At 50.1% G+C, this 21278-nt stretch overlaps 1 protein-coding gene across 1 annotated transcript in view; it reads left to right on the top strand.

Annotated features, from left to right (window-relative positions):
* CREB3L1 (cAMP responsive element binding protein 3 like 1) overlaps positions 1-20457 on the top strand; it is a 43887-nt gene extending 23430 nt beyond the window's left edge. Inside the window, exons 2-12 of the mRNA XM_075713239.1 lie at positions 1178-1406; positions 6187-6347; positions 8001-8079; positions 9031-9191; positions 9787-9936; positions 10730-10788; positions 12671-12739; positions 15114-15213; positions 19238-19358; positions 19772-20018; positions 20421-20457. Coding sequence (XP_075569354.1) covers positions 1178-1406; positions 6187-6347; positions 8001-8079; positions 9031-9191; positions 9787-9936; positions 10730-10788; positions 12671-12739; positions 15114-15213; positions 19238-19358; positions 19772-20018; positions 20421-20457 — 1413 coding nt within the window. The remainder of the gene's footprint in view (positions 1-1177; positions 1407-6186; positions 6348-8000; positions 8080-9030; positions 9192-9786; positions 9937-10729; positions 10789-12670; positions 12740-15113; positions 15214-19237; positions 19359-19771; positions 20019-20420) is intronic.
* The last annotated feature ends 821 nt before the right edge of the window (positions 20458-21278 follow it).

Genomic DNA, 21278 nt, shown 5'->3' with positions numbered 1-21278 from the left:
TGAGCTCAGCTCTCACACTGGAATTCATTGGCATTCATGTCTCTACTCTAGGACATGCGTGCTCTCTCCCACTCTCTCTCATCCATACCCTGTTGCTCGTGGTATTTCAATATGCTGCTTTCAATGCCTTTCTGCCCACCCAGATGCTTTTCCAGGTGGGGGGGGACCCAGTCTGACTCTGCTGAGTTCTCTCCAGTTCATTTAAGTTACACAGTTCCGTCTGTGTAATATAGTCACTTGAATGTATCTGTCTTTTCTTTCCTCTCCCTGAGCCAGAAGCCTCAATCTGCCAACAAATGGGATAATTTTTCAGCTGGTGTTTGGCAACCATCATTTTTCTCCCTGCCCAACCAATGCTTTGTTGTAGCAAATGGAAAAGTTAGTGATTTGACTTCTGAATAGGAGGATATGCCTCAAAGGAAACAGGTTCCCTGTAGCATCGGGAGCCCAGCTCTGCAGCAGCACTGGCCAGATTTACTGACTGTTACTGGAATGATTAGTGGAATGATTGTTTGTTGTTAACAGCCCATCTGTAGTGTTTAAACTTCATCGGGGAGCAGAATTTCACAGGCATTCTCTGGCTGGAGGACAGCCTCATATGGTCCACAGAGGGGCTGTGAAATCCCAGAGGAAATTAAATACAACAGGGGGCCTTCCTGTTATGTTGATCCAACTGATTTTTTTTTTCTCTGATAGAAATCAGCAGCTGGGTTGATGTTCTCTGGGGCATCAGAGTGCCTATTGCTGCTGGCAGAGAACATGAGAAAGTGTCTGTCACCAAGGACAGGTGCTGAAGACCATGATTTTCTGTCACACTTGTATTTTGTCATCACAGGGATTTCTTGCTTTGTGCTCTGTTCAGCTCGTTGTCACAGTGAGATGATGCTAGGAAGCTGAAGATAGGTGCCCACGGAGGAAGGGGGACATGTGAGAATATGGAAGAGTTTCATGAGTGTTTGTGGCGTAGATGAACAGGCGGAGAAGATGTACAGCACCACGGCCCTTTCTATTGTAATTCAAGGTGTTTTTATCAGATTGATGCAGGCAAGGGATAGAAATTGCTTCTTCCCCATCCAAAAAGGGCTGTTGCTGAGGTTTGGCTCTCATAGCAGGGGCAGGCTCTCAGATCTCTCTTGGAGTTGACAGTAATGCTCTCTCTCCCTTTCTCTTTCCTCAGCATTTCTCAGAGAACCTGGATCACTTCTCCGACAACATGGAGGATTTCTCCAACGACCTCTTCAGCAGTTTCTTCGATGACCCAGTACTGGCTGAGAAGAACCCGCTGCTGGACATGGACCTGGATCCACCCACTCCAGGCATCCAGGCAGAGCACAGCTACTCCCTCAGTGGAGACTCTGCTCCCCAGAGCCCCCTCGTGCCTGTCAAGACTGAAGATAATGCTAACGGTGAGCATGAGACGTGCACAGCCCACAGCTTGGGGCACATCTGTTAGCGGAGGCTCTGGCTGGCTTCCATATATAAGGACAAACTGGCTATTCCTTGGGCTTGCGCGTGGCTAATCCAGGGAAGAATTTGATCTGCTGTTGTCAAATGCAGCCCACATTTTTTCCTTCAGTTTGTGCTCTGACAATCACATTGCTCCTTTGCTGGGCTAACTTATTTACAAGGATAATAATTGGTTGTGGTTCGATGTGCTGCCAGCTTCTGGCAAGCAGTAGGCAATGTCTCTTTAGGACCCTGCAAACCTGGGTGTGGATGCCCTAGATCCAGGTCTGTTTTGGCATCAGCCAGCAGGGTTTTGGCTTGAATATGGGAAGCATGAGTCTCTGGCTGCAACCAGTGCTAGTACATGTGGAAAGCTAAGTGGCTTCTTTACCAGCAGATCTTTTAGCAGGAGACAGAGAGGAACAGTCATTTCAAAACCTATTTTTAAAACAATTCATTTCAGGATAATTTATGATGGCTGGATATTTTTAGAGCTGTCCTTGCAGAGAGTCCTGTAATTTGTGGAACTGTGTGGGTGTCCCAACAGCTGATGGACACCAGGCTGCCTGAAAAAGCAGTGGCACAGGCTCAGTATACACAGAAGAAAGCCATTCCTTTGGGCGAGAGTGAGACCTGGGACAGAGGCTTCCCTCTCATGGCCAGGAATGATCCCAGCTCTCTGGTACAAAGGCCAAGGCAGGAGGAGAGGAGCTGGCCTCCGCTGCCCCTTTGGTCCCTGCAAAGGGTGCAGCCATCAGTGCCACATTCCTTAGGGGCCACTCAGAGAGGCTCATGGCAGGCCAAGCAAGCTCTGCCTTAGTATCAAAAAAGCTTTCCATTTACATTTCTTTTTCCTCAGCTTTAACCCCCGTACAGTCTTGGAGGGCACTCAGCCCGAACAGGCAACCAGGCAACTAACAAAAAAACAAACCAGCATAAACGCATAGACACATCTTTATTTTGCCCACGCAAATGAATAGGAGGAGTTGAGGCTTGGGAATGAGAGAAGCAAAACGCTTGAGTTTGTAGAAAGCAGACAAATGAAGTTTGCCTGCCTGAAACTACCTCAGGGACTCCTCTCTGAGGCACTTGTCACCACTTCTGCTTGTCTCCTCTGTCTGGACATGGCCCTGCTTCAGCTGCAGTGTCTCCAAGGCAAGACCATGACTCTCCTGAAGGGAGTGTGAGACTGATCCTTGGGCAGAGGCCAGCACAGGGTGTACATCGCATAACCCAGGAGAGCTTGAGATGGACCTGGCACTTGCTGTCTGAGAGTGCAGATCAGCTCTATACAGGGAGTAACGGCTAGTATTAATGTGGCAGGAATAGGGGTATCTATGCACCCAGTCCTGCAGTGGGATAATTCAACCCATCTTTCCAGGGCTATCTTGGCTTGTAATTGGATGTGAGTCATATTCTAGTGTAGCCCTGAGTCAGGTCCAGTATTTGCAACACTGTGCAGTCCTTTTGGCACAGTTCCATCCAGTCTCAGTCCTTTTAGACATTCACTTTGAATTAATTACCCAGGAATGGCTTTTCTTTAACATTAAGCAAGCTCTGCTTGGTCTGCAGAGCTCCTCAGGAATGCCTGGGCTCTGTCTAGGCTTGGAGCTGGCTGAGGCTTGCTATTTTTCAGCTTGCTCCCAGCTTTTCTGCAGATGTCCAAAACACTTCAAAATCCTGCCCCTTCCCACATGGTTCCCACTAACACAGGTCAGCTAGGGCAAGCCGCTGGGTGCACTGTGACCCTGCTTATCAGTGCAGTCTGCTTTCAGGATAGTTTGCGCATATGGACCACTGCTTCCATGCTCCGTACCAGCCCTCAGTTCTGCAGGGCGTGATTTGATGCCAGGAGCAGGGGGAACCAGGATTGTACAGAACAGCAGGCACTGGACCAGGCTCGGGCTAGTGCCTGCACTCCTGTACAGGTCCTGCTTCCTCACCGCTCTTTGCCTCACCTCCTCAGCCCAGGGCAGCTATGGATATCTTTCAGCCAAACTGCTTCCCATTATGTACAGAGTACCTAGAGCAGAGGATAAGCTTCCTGGCATGCCTCACCCAGCAACATACAGTGAAATCTGCAGTGGTTATAGACTGGCCATACCTCTGAAGCATCCTCTGAGGCGGCAAAACATAGATGTGTCCACACAAAATGCCTTCTCCTCAGTCCCTCATGACCCTCTGATGGCTTATGTGTTTTTGACTCTGTAACCCAATTGCTCCCCAGATACATCTCCAAGGGTGGGAAAGAGAGTAGGGTCAGAATGTAGACAGGAAATGGGAGGACAGCGTGTGCTTATTTGGGTGTCTGCTCCTTGGACTGTCTGGACTGACAGCACTGGGGGTTGCTCTCTCACTGAGTCAAGTCTGAACAGGGAGAGCCCCTGGTGGTCTGCTCTCCCTTGTCTGGTAACATGCTTCAGCAGCAGCCCTCCCAGATTGAAGATGCCCCATGCCTCTGAGAAAAAGAGAAATGCAGAGCTTTGCAACAGAAAGAGAGGATGAGGAAGATGAGACTTAAAATCAGAATAAGGGAACTTCAGATTAGCCAGTAGGCAAAACCTTCCTATAGTGGGCATAGTGAAACCGTATAAGAGATTTAATGTGGAAAGCTGGGGATTCTTCATCACTTTGCAGAGGAGTAAGATCAAGTCAGACAACCATCTGTCAGGACTGACACAGGTTTAGTTGAACTTGCCTAGAGCAGTGGGATAGACTGGAAGACCTCTCAGGGTCCCTCATCTCTGTGACAGGCTGTGGTCAGTCATAAGAATTCAGTCCAAGTTTTCTGGCTGCAAACACTTGTGGCTGTGTAATACCTTGCCTTCTTCCATCAGAAGGGGCTCGTTTGCATGCCGGGGGTAACTGGGGCTTCACTACCAGCTGTGGGTTTGGTGTCCTTAGCAGGACAGAGAAAATGCAATTCAGTCTGTGTCAGCTCAGCAGCCTCTCCATTGTCACTGCTGTGCAGTGCACCCCTGCCTGACGATGTTGGCTCTGCTGCATTGTGAGAAGCTCTAGGAAGCGATCCAGCAGCACTGAGAGCAGCACACACAGCTGACAGGCACACAGAGCAGCCACAGCAACTCGTGCTTGAAGATGTCCAGTCACACAAAGAGCTGGAAGAAACGAGCCTTTGGTACAGAGACCTATCCAGGCAGCAAAATAAGAGGTGCCAAACCAAAGACAGGAAGACAACATATTCCACTGGCAAGGGCAACACTGTGTTAACTGATATAATTCTTGCCCAAGCTTTAACACCACTGTGTCCACCCAAAAGCCAGAGGCTGGATTCTGCCCTGTCCTCTCCTGAGGGCAATAGAGCCTGAGTTGGGCAAAGATGACGTTAGGCCACCTTTAAGTTTAGTTCAGATGGCAGCTGCCACATGAACAGCTGCTTGCTTGTACCCTTCTTTGTGCAGGCTTTTCTGGAGCTGAGAAGGACCTTTCTCCCCCTCTCATCTGGCCAGGATATCTTCTAGACTGAGACCTGCACTGCAGAGCTGCTTTGGGCAGCAGGCAGCTAAGGGAACACCCCTGGGTCTGTGAATGCTGTATGCAGAGAGCAGTGCAGAGGGGTCAGGGAGTGAGCCTGACTGTGGCCTCATGTTGAGCCAACTGGGGCACTACCTGGTGACACATTTAGCAATAGTCTGTCCTGTGTCAAGACAAATGCGTTTCTGGTTGTCGGATAAAAAGGGGAAGGGATGAGGATTCGGGAGGAGGATGCAGGCTCCAGGCCAGCTAGGAGTAGCTTTTTGGCAGGCTGAAGTGTTTGAAGAGCAATGAGGGGACCAAAACTTCAGAGCAGAGCCCAGGCAGCTCTCCTGCCTAGCAATTTTTTTTCCCCATCTGAGCTGCAGCTTATCCGCTACTGCCTGAATCCCAGCTCCCGGGATCTCTGCTTCCAGTGACAAGCCAGGCTCACACCACAGATGCGCACAGGACAGAGCAGGCAGGGAGCGAGGAGAACGTCCCCACACAGCTCCATTCAGTTCTCTTCAGACACTTCCTTTCCCTTGGTGCTGCTTTGGTCCCTGCCAGCAATGGCAGCAGGGCACAGCTGTAGGCAGCAGTCCCCCTGAGCAGCGCAGGGTGGAGGAGGGAGCCTCAGAGGTGAGACTGAGGGGAGCAGCCGTGGGAGCAGCCTCACAAGCAGGTGCCACATTGGACTTCCTTCCACAGAAATGGACCTTCCTCCTCTCATGTCACGCAACAAAGCCCTGGTACTTGGCACAACATTGGCGGGAGGCCAAAGCAGCACGTACAGCGGCCTGTCAGCCTTTCACTGTCATTGTGCTTGCCCTCTCGCCAGCTCTCTAGCACAGAGATGGTGCTATTCTTGGTAACACACCTGGCAGCTCTGTGTTGCGGCCATGCTGCCTAAGGAGCAACAGCCCAGCATCCTCCTCTCACTGAGCTCTAAATATAAATAAGCTCCAGAGGACAAGACCGAGACATCACTGGGGAAAGAAACCCTGCAGCTGTCCTCCAGCGCTTGGGCTGCACAATCAGAGTAGAGACACAATCCCTCTAGCTCTGTCCTGTCTGCTCCCACACGATGGGGGTTTGTTTCCTTTTGTACTCTGTGTTGTGGGCCTGCACACACTTGTGTGGTGACAGTGCTAAACTTGGAAAGGCAGCCTCCCCAGATGGGGGGAAGCTGTCTGCATGGATTTTTTTTTTTTTTTCTTGTCCTGTTCTTTCTGGAGTTTGACTCTCACGTTGTGCATGTTTCAGAGCTGGAGAATGGAGTGTGGTCACTGGGGCCCAAGCTCTGCTCCATCATGGTGAAACAGGAACAGAACCTGGCTCTAGACCTGCCTGAGTCCCAGCTAGCTGCCAGCTCCATACCAGTGCTGAACCTCAACCCTCTGCAGAGACTGCCAGTCCCCGAGGAGGTGAGCCCATCTAAGATCCATTGGGAACCTGGGCTCTCACACAGTGGCACCCCTGGTGATGCAGACCCAGCCATGTGACTGCAGGGTCCTGCTAGGTGATTTAGCCACTGGACAGACAGGAGAAGGTGATACAGAGCCCAGATACTGCGTTATTTGTCATTCTCCTCTTGAAATGGCAGTCAGAGGAGCGGCACACCTGATGCTAGCTAGAACTGTGTTCTTGATTCCTGCAGTGAAGCTACAAGATGGCTTATCATTCCAGAGAAAATGATGGAAGGAGGGTTTTCTCCAGCACAGGAGGCTTTACAATCTTGGTTAAATACAAGTGTGTTTCCTTGGCACAAAAGCCAAAGGCTTTTAAGCTTGCACGTGCTGGAGGCCTGTCCCCTCCAATCTGCCAGTATTTCTATAGCCTCTCTTGGCTTACTTTCAGTTTTCAGAGAACAGTGTCAATTAATGTGATGCCAATGACCCCACTACTTTCTACCCCTGCTCTGCCACTGTCTTTTTCATGGCCTTGGGCCTCTCACTTTTCTCAGCTGCTCACTGGAAATGGAGGTCCCACTCCAGGTCCTGCTTGCATTTTCCTGTGAAGCAGCAGGACTTACTATTTCTAAGAAACAAGGGGCCAAGCGTTTTGGTCATATCTAAGTTCTTAAGAAGTCTGTTTGTCTGAAGGAGACTGACTTATGCCACTGGTACATGGGTGTAAGTTGGGGGCTCGGTTCGGCTGGCCTTGAATCCAGCTGTGTTGGATGGAAAGGTTTGACCAGTCTCACACAGACCTTGGCTATCTTATAGTAGCTCAGTAGATAACAGTAGAGCATCTCTGGGGTTCACTTCCTTTTTTCACTCATGCTGAGCATCTTCCCGTTTAAACAACCATCCAAAACAAATGGGTACTTCCAGCCAAAACTGTGCACAAACTTACTCCATTATTTACACAGCTTGAACTTGCTGTGCCCTCAAAGCTCTGCTATGTGTGCTCAGCAGCCCTACCATGGTGCTCTCTCAGCTGTGTTTACAGTCTGGAGGAGTTTGCAATGTGTCTGTTTAGTGTAAGAACTCCCCCAGCCTATGGTGGGCTGGGGGCTGGCGAGCCAGGGAGCTGAGGGGCAGCACAGCTCAGATGAGAATAAATCTACTATTTATTTAACTCTCAGTCCCCTCCGATTGGAAACAGCTGCCCAATGGCCCTGGTGAAAATCATGTGAGCAGGACAGGGGGTTTGTTCTGTTTCTGTACAACCTCTATACTCCCATTTCTAATGAAGGCAGATCAAAGAGGGACTTGCCGTGGTAATGCGGAAGTTGGCTGAAATTGCACTGTTTGGGTCTAGCAAGGGAAGAATTGCCAAGGATAAAAGTCATCTCCCTTTTGGAGGTACTCAGTGCACAGCCTGGCAGCATATCCATCTGCCACTGCCTCTTTCTCTTCAAACGTGTTTGTCCTCTGTGTGCCCAGCGACACAGACTTCAGGGGGCTTATGTTTGGACTCCTGGGTATGTGTGGTGAGAGGCTGCTTTGGGGCAGAGCTGTGTGATGGGGCAGTACAGAGAGCAGGGCAGCAGCAGGTATGAAGAGAACTGGTGGGAGCCCTCTGGGCAGGGGAGGTGGCAGCACCCAAGAGCTCTTTCTGCTTCTTTTCCACAGACTCCGATAGAAATGACTCCAGCACCTGTGATCAAAGCTGAACCCAAAGAGGTGAACCAGTTTCTAAATGTACCTGCAGGTAAGAAGATAAAATTTGCTGGTCGATTTACATCCCTCTATATCACTCGTATATAGATCATTACTATACAGGGAGGAAAGACACCACCTGAGAGCAGAGCCATGCATACAAGGTAATACTGGGGCACAGACCAATAGAGGAGTGAGCGCAGCACTGTTCTAACTCAGATCAGTGTCTGGACAAGCAGCCACGCACAGAATTGTTCAGACAGGGACTCCCAGGCAAAACAGGCTACCTCAGAGTTGGAAATATGCAAGAGTGCCTTTAAAATCCTCACAGGGACTGTAGTGTTATCCAAAAACAACCATCTGAAAGTCAGGAAATTCAGGATCCAGTTTAATTTGAAAGAAACCCAGGCATCTGAAAATCTGCCGATGCACAAATGAAAGCACTATAGGAACTCCCACTGCCACAGAGAGACATTCCTTAGGCATATTCCCACCTCCATTAAGGCCCCCAGGGCTCTCCAGTACAAAGTGGGGACAGTTTTCAAGTGCTTGGCAACCAACTGAGTGACCAGAGCCCCTTTGGATTAAGTGTGCTGGCAAGTGTGTGAGCCCTGTGGTGCTTTTGGAAGAGCTCTTCTCTTACAGAGCTTCCTATACTTGTGAACAGGCTATGGAGCAAAACATCACGGGCTTTGTACTCCATTTTGGTTGACACTGGAGTATCTTATTGCTTTGTAAATACCTTCAGCGTCTTGGCAAAACCCCTGCCAGCTCTCTGACTCCTGCAGTTCCTAGTTTAGCGCATTTGAGGTCAGCCTCATCTCTGTCTTGGGCAGTGCTCAGTCCAGCCTTGTTCTCAGATCCACCCCATCTTGTGAGACTCATCACCCTCTCCTTTCAGTCCTGTGTTATGGCAGTGCCTTTTCCTGTCGCTACTCATGGCCCTATGCCTGTACCAACAGGCTGACATGAGAGCCATTGACTTGATCTCCTTATTTCTCAGTAGATGACCTGGTGCAGATGCCTCCAACTCCACCCAGCAGCCACGGCAGTGACAGCGATGGATCCCAGAGCCCCCGGTCCCTGCCTCCCTCCAGCCCAGCCCGACCCGCTGCTCGCTCTTCTACTGCCATCTCCTCCTCACCTCTCCTCACAGCACCACACGTAAGGAGGCAGCAGGACATCACTGGGACACAGGGCCCCTTGGTGCTCAGAGGGGGCTGGAAGCTTTCCAAGGCTCATGTGGGGGATCCTGCCCTTGTTAAGGTCTCCAAGCTGAAATGCTCTGACAAGGCAATGTGATGTCCTAGCACAGGGGTGTGGGGACAGGATGGTGCACACAGGAGTGAGGAGAAGCGCAATGAGTCTTGCACAACGCCTACCAGCAGCTATTTGTTTTAGTAAGTGCTGTCTTTCACGCCATACTTTGGGAAGTGGCCTATGCACTGGAGGACTTCCTGAGGAGGTTAATGGAAGAGAAAGGAATAACCGAGAATTCCCATAACCAGACTGTTTTTTAACCATCGCCCAAAAGTTCTTTGGTGGGGTCCTGCAGGGCAAGTGTGTAGCCAGCCTCACCATGAAGGAGTAGATGCCCTTCCAAGTAAATAGAGGAAGGCAGCTGCTGAGCTGTGCCCCCAGGGTCAGGTTGAGAGCAGTACCTATTTGTACTGAGCCCCTAGCTGCTCTGCAAGGCTTTAAGGAGGATCACTGGGATGGAACTCCTTGCTGACACTGACAGCTGTTCTCTGTGTTTCAGAAGTTACAAGGGACTTCTGGCCCGCTGCTCTTGACTGAAGAGGAGAAACGCACCTTGATTGCCGAGGGCTACCCCATTCCTACCAAGCTGCCCCTCACCAAAGCAGAGGAGAAAGCACTGAAGAGGGTCAGGAGGAAAATCAAGAATAAGGTGACTTTGCAAAAAATGTAACTGTGCAGTTCCCACAATTCCAGAGCATCCTCAGCTGACCAATTCTAGTTACCTTCGCCTCCTCAGCTGCAGTGCAAGGGATCCTGCCTTTGGTGTACTGGCATGAGCCTCCCAACCCACAGAAATGGTGCCGGGGTATCCCTGCATGAATGCTGTGCATGCGGCCATATCTGAGGAGTGTGTCTTCTAGCCCAGCTCCTGGGAGTGTGTGGCCTGGGATGGGGCCCACAAGCCAAGGCATCATGGATCAGACAAACCAGCCTGGTCAGGCCTTGCTGTGGAGGCAGGGAAACAAGAGCCATTGCGTGGTGCAGGACGGGTGATGCACAGAGCTCATTAGCCAGGGAGAGGCTGTGAGACTTTAGACTGTGATTAGAAAGCATCCCATGGGAGAAATGGTGAGACCCCGAATTAGTCACCCAGTGACTCAGAAGTGGTCTGGGGCAGAATCTGCCCAGATAGCCACAGCACATACCCATGTGAGTCAGAGGAGTTCAAAGCAAACCTAAAGATGCTCTCAGCAGCAAAGGGGTCAGGCATACTGCAACAAACGGTTGTGGCCTACAGGCCAAAGAAGTCTGCATACCTACAGCACCCATCCCTCCCCCTTTTGGCCTGGAGACCAGTAGGAATGGCAGACTGGAAGGCAACTTCCCCATTTACCTTTAGGATGATGCTGTGTGTGCAGGGAACAGACAAGATGAGGGAGCCACAAAGAAACTTCTAGAGGCTTATGATACTGATTCCTCTCTGATGGCTGCCCCCCTCACAGATCTCTGCTCAGGAGAGTCGCAGGAAGAAGAAAGAATATGTGGAGTGTCTAGAGAAAAAGTAAGTTTCTCCTCCTCAGTCTTACCTTTGAAAAAGGAGCCCTGTCCATGCATAGTCCCCCTTTTTAGTGCTTTTGTCTCTGAATTGCTCAAAGACTGCAATTCCTTGCAAGGCTGGCTGCACAGAAGTTTGATTTGGGATCCTGCCCCTACTCCCGTCCCTCCTAGAAATTTTCTTGCAGGATAAAGGTTGCTCTAGAAACCTTGTGTTTCCAACTGCTTAGTTTGGCTGGTTCCCTGCAGAACACAGGCCATTTTGGCTGCCAACAAGGTGGGATTTTGGGTAAGAGTCATGTTTCCCCACTAGAAGTTGATTCTATTTTGTCTGTCCCATAAGCAGCAGGCCCTCTGAGGGCACTGACCACAGCTTTCCCCCCTCTCTTCCCATGAGGGTGGACACACAAGCATTTGACAGCAAGAAAAACCTTGTACTAGTTGCTCCCCACACTCCCTCCCCTTCCACCGTTCCCTGCATAAGCTTTGTTTTTCTCCTTGCGACCCTGAGGTCCTGCATGTATGGCAGGCATAAGCCTAAGGTGACATCACATGACGCCGACAGGGTAGAAAATAACTCTTGAGGGCCTGATCCTGTGATCCCTCTGTGCTAGCAGCCCCTGATGGGCATTCACAGGCAAAGAAGAATGCCAGGATCCAGGTGCAAATTCACATTTCTGTAGAAATACTGTCTTCTTCCCTGTTATTGACACCACCTGCGATCAGCAAAATGGGAAAAAAAAAACTCAAACCCAAACCCAACCTTAATTAACTCTTCTCCCTGATGCTATTTGTTTATGTTCTCTGAGCGCATAGAAATGCTGAATGAAAACAGATGACTCAAGGCACCTTCAAGTTCTCATGCCCTTCCACAAGCAGCACCTCAGCGTGCATGTGTGTGTCCAAGCATCAGAGCACATCACCTCCAGCTAATGTCCCCCCCAGGACTGGGGAGGTGGCTGGCCTTGCTGAAGTGGCAGGTCCAGGGCTTTCTGTGCTGGGGCCTCTTCCCCAGATGTAGCTGTGGTGCCTGTACATACTCAGCAGTCTGTTAATGCTAGTGCATTGCTGTGACAGATGGCTTTCAAACAATGCCAGGTTTAAATGTGAACCAAAAGCAGCATTCAGTGATTTTTTTTAATGCAACAAGTCTTTGGTCAACTGGACTTTCTGTAAGAGCCGGTTTGTCAAAACCTGTACATGGGCCCTTCACCATCCAGTTAGACACCTTTGCTGCAAGCCCAGTTTTTACATGGAACGCCTGGTTCAGAGGCTGTGCTGGCAACCTCCAGGAGGATCAGGCTGTGTCCCTGGCCTGCCTTCCTCCGGGCCTGGAGACATTCCCCTTCCCTCGTCCCAAGTGCAGCCTAACCACTTTCCCTTCGTAAGCAGTGGGAGGGAGCCTGCAGGTTCTCTGCTGCCCTCAAGTGCCTGCAGTCGGAGGTGGCCCGGCGTTTGCACAGAACTGCCTGGTTTTCGTATGCAAGGTGCACAGCCAGGGCAGATTCTCAGTCTGAGTGGGAGAGGTTTGAATTTGTCCCCCGTCCCTTTTCCATGCTCCTTAGAGGGTTTTGGAAGTGATGGAAATGCCTGCATAACTTTGGGTCTGTCCTGACTTGGCCTGCCTGTAACTGGGTGCTACTGGCTCTCCCAGACCTCGGGAAAGCCTGAACTGGGAAATGTCACGTGTACCTGTCCACCTGCAATCCTATCCTTGGTCCGTTGGGGCTGGCTGGAGCCAGACGGGCAAGGGACATCTGGCTCCAGGACCCTATCTGCAGGTGATAGATGGGGCCACTGAGCCTCTACACCCCAAGAGAGGCAAGGACTACATTTGCTTTATCTGTCTGGCCTTTGTAACTAACCGGCTATGGGTTTTATTCCCACAGGGTTGAGACATACACAACAGAAAACAATGAACTATGGAAAAAAGTGGAGACCTTAGAAAACGCAAACAGGTACGAGGGGCTAGACCTGACCCTCTGTGGCTAGGGCAGGGTGGGCAGGAAGGGAAGACAGAGGAGTGCTGGGGCAGGGGTGCAAGAAGAGAAACGCAGGCTCCCCCAGCTCCTGGCGGGACAGGCGCTGCTCGGCAAGGCGCTGTTTTTCAGCCCGTGGCAGCAGCAAGGCAGCTGGGTTTGGTTAGCGAGCCTGGAATGTTTGTGTTGGGACGGCCAGGCCATGCCGCGGCAAGGGGAGGGAGGGAAGCCGCATTTCTCACATCTCTTCCTCCTTCTCCCTGCAGCCCTTTGGGCCCATGCTTCCCTCCCCATTGCCCTCCAGGCCTCTGGCTGTCTCCAGGGCAGCTGCACTGAGGGATGCCCCTCACACCAGCCTCTCAAACCCACTGTTTCTGCTCTTGGGCTCTTTGGAGGAATAAAAGGCCCTGGGCATAATGTTGCTGTTTCAGGTTTCTCTTGAGAAAGAGCTGAGCAGACTTGGTAAATACAGGGAGAGCCCATTCTTCTAACAAAAGTAGAGAACCCAGCTCCCACCAAATCCAGGACAAGTCCCTGTGCATGTGGTAACCCAGCCCTTGCCGTGCCTCTTCCCCTTGCAAAGCAAGCCTGAAGGATCTCCCTCCCATGTGCTGCTGCTGCTGCTCACCTGAAAGAAGCAAGCTGCTGCTCCCACAGCCCCAAAGCAGGCCCCTGGCTCCCTCGCCCAAGAATCTGGTGAGCACTTGTGCTCCTAATATGCAGAGCTTCCTTGGAAGCAAACAGTGAAGACTCCCATCCCTGCAGTGGGGATGGGCAGCAGGCGCTGGAGGAGGGCCCAGCTCTGCTCCCTCTTACTGTGTGCAATAGGTGTGAGCAAGGGCAGGGTCAGCTGCAGGGCTGTTGAGGGGGAAGCTCATTTCTATAGCCTTGTTTCTGTCACCCCCAGCTCGATTAGAAGGGGAGAACCTCGGCCAGAGAGCCAGTCCCCGCCATCCCACTACCACTACAGCTCATGGAGTACTCCTTGAGGCTCTGCTGCACTCCTTCCTGCCATCCATGACATGAGTGCTGTGGCCCCAGCTTCCAGGCCAGCCGCTGGTGCTGGGACCAGGGACTGTCAGGCATGGTCTGGCTGAGGTGTCCAAGTGGAGCCTCCCATCTGCTGACTGCCCAGCTGCTCTCATCCACAGGGCACAGCCTGCTGCCTGGCCTCACTGGGGGTGCAGGCAGCCCCTGCTGCTGAAAAAGCATGAGCCCCACCCTGCAAAATCAGGAGATTGGCCTAAAAACCAGGAGATTTTTTTTTTTTTCAAAATACACATTGTGTTCTTTGTAATTGGGTTTGGTTTTTGAGCACTGCCAGTGGGACACTCAGTGCTTCTCTCCACATGTACAAGGAACAGAAGAGGATTTGGAAAGAGATAAAGCTGGGATTCTCCTGCAATCTCCTGGCTCCAGGACCTGGCATTTTATAAAAGCTCGAATGTATTTGTGTAAAACAGTCAGTGCTCCCAGGGGGAAACACTCAGTAGTCTGCATTTCAGTAATTTGCAGCCCTTGGGAACTGTGTGCTCTGTAGTCTTCCCTCATTGCAGATTTCTTCACCGGCTCGGTGAAGGGTTCGGTGTCTCTTACTAACACACCTGCCACTGTTCTGTACTAATATGTGCCAATGCCCGTGTTCGGTTAAATGGGGCAGAGAGACCTTAGCATGTGTTCCAGCCAGGGCAGCCAGAGAATGAATTAATTGTTAAACTCAAGATTTGGCTTTGCCCACATCCCTCTGCAGAGTTTGCCAAGACTAAAGAAGCTGGAGGGGATCAAAACTGGGGTTTGTTTCTCCTTCCACCATATGATTCGGGGCATAGGCTGAGCTGCAGAGCATGTGTCTCTGAGTGAAGTGGGAACAGGCAGGCCTGTGCTTAATATCTGACCTGACTACAAAGTTCAGCCCCCGACCCAGAGCTTGGTTTTCATGGTAGCCCGCCTCTCCATTGCTTTGGGAGATGACTGGCTAGGCTTTGAGACACCCAGGACTCGTAAATGAGTGGGCCATTCATAATGTGGGTAGTTGTAGTGAAGGTTGTGGTGGATCTCCCGGTGAGGAGACTGAGGGAAGGTGCTGCAAGGGGTTACCACAGCGTAATGCATCTTGGGGCCATACCTCCCACAGTTCCTGCACACTTTATATCTCAAACTCCCCCTTTTTTGTTTCGTGCTTCCCAAGCCTGTTTGGCCAGAGAACTTGGGCAAGATACAGTAAGGGGGAGATACTTGTTTTCACAAGATGGGAAAATCAGGGTAAAATATGAAAGAGGTAGTGGTATTCTTGCATCACTTACTAGCTGTTGCCTCCTTATCAAGTTTTGATTTGGGTTGTTTCCTGTCCTAGGACTCTGCTCCAGCAGTTACAGAAGCTGCAGGCTCTGGTAGCTGGGAAAGTCTCCAGACCTTACAAAATGGCTTCCACGCAGACTGGAACCTGCCTAATGGTATGAGCTTCATTTCCATCTTCCTTACTGGCCATGCTTCCCCAGACAGCTTTGTCGATTGCCTGTCTCTGTCCTCTTCCCTGCTGACTGACTGTGTTGCCAGTTACATCTGCTCTCTCCTTTTGTGTTAAGAGTCACCAGAACTGGGCTCTGTGTCATACATACATCTGTAGTGTCAGTTGTTCATGCAACAGCAGTAGAATAATTCCTGCATTTTCACTGTCTTGTTCTTTGGGCAGGTCAGCACTTTGTTTGCTTTTCATTAGCTGTCGGACAAGCAGCAAAAATCTTCAATGATCTTCCATCATAATGGGTAGAGTTTTCTTTTGCTGAGTTGGTAATGCAGACAAACAGTTCACGAATTCCTCCCAGTGGGCATTACCTTGTGTTTATCAGCAAGAAATGGCATCTGTTCTTGCTATAGGCAAGCACATCAGGCTTTGTTAAATCCAGCTGGAATTCTCTTCATTTGCCCTTTTGACTAACCAAAATGATTCAGGGTTGTCTGTTGGTTTTAGTAATCCCTGTTTGCCTCTTATTTCTCATAGTGGAGGATCACGGTTAAGCAATATTGGCTTCACTGTGGAGCTTTGGGGCACACCAGTGTGTGGCCATAGATAGAGTCAATTGTTTATTCTTCATCTCATTTTTTGCCAGGGGGAAAGTTTCTGATCCATGATAAAAATGTAACCTTCAACCCTGTGATGTCTTTGCAGGATTGTCGTAGTAGCTGCCTGAGACAAATTTGTCAAAGTTACTTGTCTATATCTAGTTATCACTTCTGTACAATCATGAAATACAAACAGATGATGAGGTGCTTACCCCACTTTCTCAGCACCCTCAGTGTCCTGAGGGGTTGTTTTTTGCTCTTGATTCCATCAGTTTCCTTAGTTCCAGAGCCCGTGCTCTGTAATTTCCAGCACTTTCTCCTTTCAAAATCTGCTCAAACTTTTGCTACTCTTTGCTGCCCCCATGGCAGACCAGATGTTAATGACTGTCTCTTCTGTTGGCTGCTCTGTGGCTTCATTCCCAAGCTCTTTCCACATTTTCGGGTGTGACCCAGCTGGGCCCAGTGACTCATTGCTCCTTAATGCAGCAGCTCATCAGAGCACCCCTGGCTCCAGCAATTCTTCATCACTACTGCCTGGAATGAGCAAGTCCAGGAGAGGTGCCTTCGAGACATCCCCTGTGCTATAGGCTGATAAAATACCTAATTTAGCTTCCCAACAATGTCTTATCTCTCCTTGCTGCTCCCTTCGTTCCACAGCATCCCAGCCCACACACCCACTCTCTCAGGCTTCCTAGCTTTGAAGCATTTCAAGAATTTGTAATTTGTTTTTCTATCTTTGGCCAGTTCCTCTCCTAGGCCTCCAAGTTCCCATTTTCCATTTTCAAATACAGTACTTCTTATCACGACAGGTATGTAGAATCATCATGCCTTGCAGCATGGGAGTGGAGCAGAGTAGCCTTCTTTTTTAGCCCTGTGTCATTCCTGCTGGATATTTGTCCAGCCAGTTCTTGAAGGCCTCCAGTGATGAGCAGTCCTCAGCCTCCTCAGGCAAACCATTCCAGTGCTGTGTTATCTTTCCCAGATAAAGCATTCTTGCTATCTCACCTCAATCTTCCTTGCAACAGCTTAAAGCCTATTACAACTTCTTCTGCCCACTGTAAGCAAGATCAGTTTACCCTCCCTTTGTGCAGCTGCATTTTACATATTTGAAAACTTCTGTTTTCGAGCAACTCCCTTCAGTCTGCTCTGCTAAATCACTGTGATTTCTTCAGTCTTCCCTTGTAGGCTGAGTTACTGAATCTCTGCTTGTTCCTAGAGCTCTCTTCCAGACTTTCTCCAACTCCCCCGCATCTTTTTGGAAGTACAGGGCCCAAAGCTGGGCACAGTGTTCCACCTGAAGGCCACTGTAGAGCCAGCCAGCCAGCCAGAAAGCCTGTTCATACTGCCCGGGCTGAGATTTGCCCTTTGCAAAGTGATACCAACTTGTGCCCACCTTGTGCTCCATTTTAACTCCCAGATCTTCTTCTGTAGAACAGCTGCCTGGCCATGTAGTCACTGATGTGTTTCCTCAGTTAATCAGTCCTGCCACCTTGCAGGTCTCAGCATTTGTCTGTATTGATCTGCCCGCTGTTCTCTTGGACCACTTCTCCCCATGGTCAAGATCATTCTGAATTTGAATCCTGACCAAAAGCCAGTCTGCTTGTAGTCTCTTCCATCTGCAGATTTGATACAGTCCATCATCCAAGTCAAGCTTAAAAATGGTGAATCTTGCCAGAGCCATAACGGATCTCTGCTACTCCATCTGCTACTTCCTCCCAGTTTGACAGTGAACCATTTGATAACTACGTTCTCAGGACATCTTTTTTTGATTAATTTTGCCTCCACCTTTCCAAATGGTTTTGCAGTAGTTTCCTCTAGCTTAGTTTCCCTCGCTTTCCAAGAGGTCAAAATGGTGAGATGGTCAAAAGCTGCAAAATGAACAGTACTCAGAGTGAAACCAAAATTATTGTTATGAAGTGTTACAGAGTTTGAACTGGAACCGAATCAGAGCATCAGAGTTAACCTGAAACAAAACAGAGTAAAAACAATGCTGGTTTGCAAAGCCTCAGTTGAAAGCCATGTTAAAGCAAGATGTTAAGTATACTGCTCTTTCCCAGCTCACAAAGCCTGTTTTGTCTCAGGAGAACAGGCTTCACAGGGCTGGCTCCCCTTTCTGGAAGTTGTGTGTTTGGCTGTGATAATTCCAAGCAACATCTATTCAGAATTTATTTTTTTCCCCTTTTTTTGTGGAATAAGGGTTCTAAATGCCTTGTGTGCCTGATACGATGTGCTTAGACAGCGTCTATGCTGTCCACATTTAATTTCCTTACTTTAAAAGTAGCCACGAAGAGTATGGACAATTAAAATCCCTCTTTACATAGCATAGTATCCCTGTGCTATTATTTGATCTTCCACATCCCCTGGAATCCACTGGTGGTCCAGCTTCTGTGTGTTACCTAGGCATGGCTATTCTGAAATAGGTTCTGAAAAATTCTGAAAAGCAGTCTAGCAATTGCTGGCTGTCCCCACACGTCAAACTTAGCTAGTTTATACATAGGTAGCAGAAATCACCAACAGATGCATTGCCTCTTTGACATACTCAGTCTGAGCACTGAGCTGGTGGCAGCTAGTTATATACCACCCACGCCACATGGGTGTTCAGGTAATAAGGGTTTGGCTCTGTATCATTTCCCATGTGCCCCCTCTTGCTCTATACTGGGAGTTGCCTAAGCTCTACAGAGTCCCTTACGATCAGCACTGGCATCTCACTCTGAAGCTTTACTATTATGGCAGAATTTACAGACAGGTGCAGACCTACCAGAGAGGGATTTCCAGGGAGCTTTCATCTGCCTCTCTCCTTTTATCACCGCCCAGTAGCTCTGACTGGTCTGCCTGACAGCAGAAGGCACAGACACATGGTCCTGCATACGTGCATGTCAAGCATAAATTTAACCCTTTTCATGGACCCTCCATCCTTGCTATCAGATATTAGGCAGCTGCAGTTCTGCTGTCATTTCTGTCCTTGCATGGATAGTAGCTTTGTTTTGCTATGTGCTGTGCTACCTCACAGATTTCTCTCAATGAGCTTGTTTTCTTACAGCCCACTACAGCTCCTACTGAGCCAATGGTCAGGTTCCCTTTGGTCAAGGCAGAGTTCATCCCTTCTGTTGAGTCTCCCTCTTTCTCAACTTGTTCCACAGCTATGTCTTCCACCATCTCTCATCAACTGGATGGGCAAGTTCTCGCCACTGAACCAGAAATACTTCAAATAAAGCAACATGAGGAAGCTTCTGACATCCCTTCGTAGATTTACAGCACAGATTCACAGAGCAAGCCCTTTCCCTCCCTGGGGAATCACAGCGACCCAGTTGTCAGCCTGACCACATGTTCTTACACAGCCTCATGTTTGTGTGCTGCGGGGGGAGTGTTTCCTCATGGCTAGCAGCACTAACTCTGTGCTGATCTCCTCTCTAGGTGCTGGCACTCTGCTTCGTTCTCATCCTGGGATCCCTGATGCCCTGTCTCCCTGAGTTCTCTTCAGCATCACAGACAGTGAAAGCAACACCAGCACCAGACATTTACACAACTAGTAAGAGTGAGTCTAGTGTGGTTCTTCCATTTCACCCTGTCAAACCATTTTCAGCTCTTCTCTCAACACTCCAGGGGTAGCGTCCTCCTCTCCTGGCCTGTCAGTGGTGCAAACCCTTGTTTGGGCCTGTTGTCGTTCTCTGCTAACCACTGTCCCAAAACATGACAAGTGCCAACGGAAGGAACATGAGGGAAAAATCCCGGGGCAGATTGATTGTCTTCTGAAGAGGCTATGTGTCCAGGGGGGCATTTGCCTCTTGAAGCTGGGGGAGGTGGGTATCCTGCAGAGCAGGCCTCCTGCACAGTTACACATGGGCAAGGCCATAGCTGGGTGAGCATGTGCTGAACCCACCACCATGACCCACACCTATTGCAAGAGACCTTGTCCTCATTGTTAACCAATGCTCTCCTTTTTTCCAGTTCAGTCACGGAGCCTCCTTTTCTATGATGAGGGTGCTGGCTCCTTAGAAGAGAGCTATAGCTCCTTCCTAACTATGGACCATCCTGAGGGGTGGGAGGCCGAAAAAGGGCAGTCTGAGGAGGGAAGGCCTCATCTGGCCAGGACACATGAGACGGCCAAATATCTGAGCAAATCCCATGTGGAGGGTCCTGACCAGAACCGAACTGACCCAACTCTCACCCACCTCAAAGAGCAATTCCATGAGAGGTAAGCAGGTGGGGGCCACCCTCCGAGCCCCAAAACACAGCATGGTGTCAGGGATTGAGCAGCAGGCATGTCCCCTCTGCTGCAAGCTAAGGACAGCTGAGCTTCCTGGGACAGGCAATTAGCTCAGGAGTGGTGGCTGGAAGAGGCCAATGCTGGCAGGGGGCATAAGACCAAGTTTATTTTCTAGAGTAAAAGTTTGGGACTCCATAAAGCAGCGTCCCACTGGCATAGATCTGAGAAGGACTGGGTGATTCAGGTGGTCTCAGACTTGCTGGTCATTCAGTGCCCTGGGGAAGGGCTCCATCCCGGTCAGAGCAAATCAGCTGGGCACACGGAGAGGTGAATTTGCATAGGAGGCTGCAATGAACCTTGACTGATGTCTTGTCTTTTCTTTTTCCTCAGGGAGACAAGCTCCAGTGAGACAACTGAATACTTGTAGCAGCTGCTGGACCTCAAGGCCTCATCTGTCTGATTGCAGGATTCCCTCCTCACCGAGCAACTGAGGGGACTTGGCGGGAGAGGACACTGCATTCAGACACTCCTAAACTGGCCTTGGGTTCAGCTCCTTCCCTTCCCCATGCATCCCCCCCGTTAGTACTGATCTCTCTGAGGGGAGTCGCAGGACTGCCAGAACCAGCAATAAGTGTCTGGCAAAGCCCTGCGACGCGCTCTTCTCCTGGCCTTACCTCCTGCTTAAATGAGCACTACCCTATGGGTGTGGGCTCACCTTGGAGTGGAGGGAGATCAGGGGAAGCCCTCAAACTATTCAGCTCACTCCCCAAAGCCTCCAGACCAAGGGGGCTGTCCCCAGGCGTGTACCCCTTGGCTACATCAGATGCACCTGAAGGAGAGAGAGAGAGTGCTGGATTTACTGTCCTGCCTGGGGGGCTTAGGAGTGGGTGATGCTGGTGCTGGAGAGATGGCTCTGGAGAGTTTGAGCTCATTCCTTCCCCTCCATCTGTTAGTATACTTCTGCTTCCGTTGAGAGAAAAACTAGTTCTTCCTTGCTCTAGTTTTCTCTTGATGGACATGTCTACATAACTTCCACGCCAACTATCTGCAAAGATCTGCACACAAACGGAGTGGGGGAGACAGATCCCAGACAGATAAACCACCGTAAAAATTAGCCAGCAGCTTCTGGGCAACCAGAGCTCTGAAATAGAGAACAATTTTCCCCCACAACCCACTTCTCCCCACCCTCGGCACCCTTGCTTCACCAGGGGTGGTATTTCCCTTTCTGTTCCCAGCTTGGGCCCTACA

This window comes from Pelecanus crispus, chromosome 6 (assembly GCF_030463565.1).
Source record: "Pelecanus crispus isolate bPelCri1 chromosome 6, bPelCri1.pri, whole genome shotgun sequence".
NCBI lineage: Eukaryota > Metazoa > Chordata > Aves > Pelecaniformes > Pelecanidae > Pelecanus > Pelecanus crispus.
This window is presented reverse-complemented; position numbering and strand designations above follow the sequence as displayed.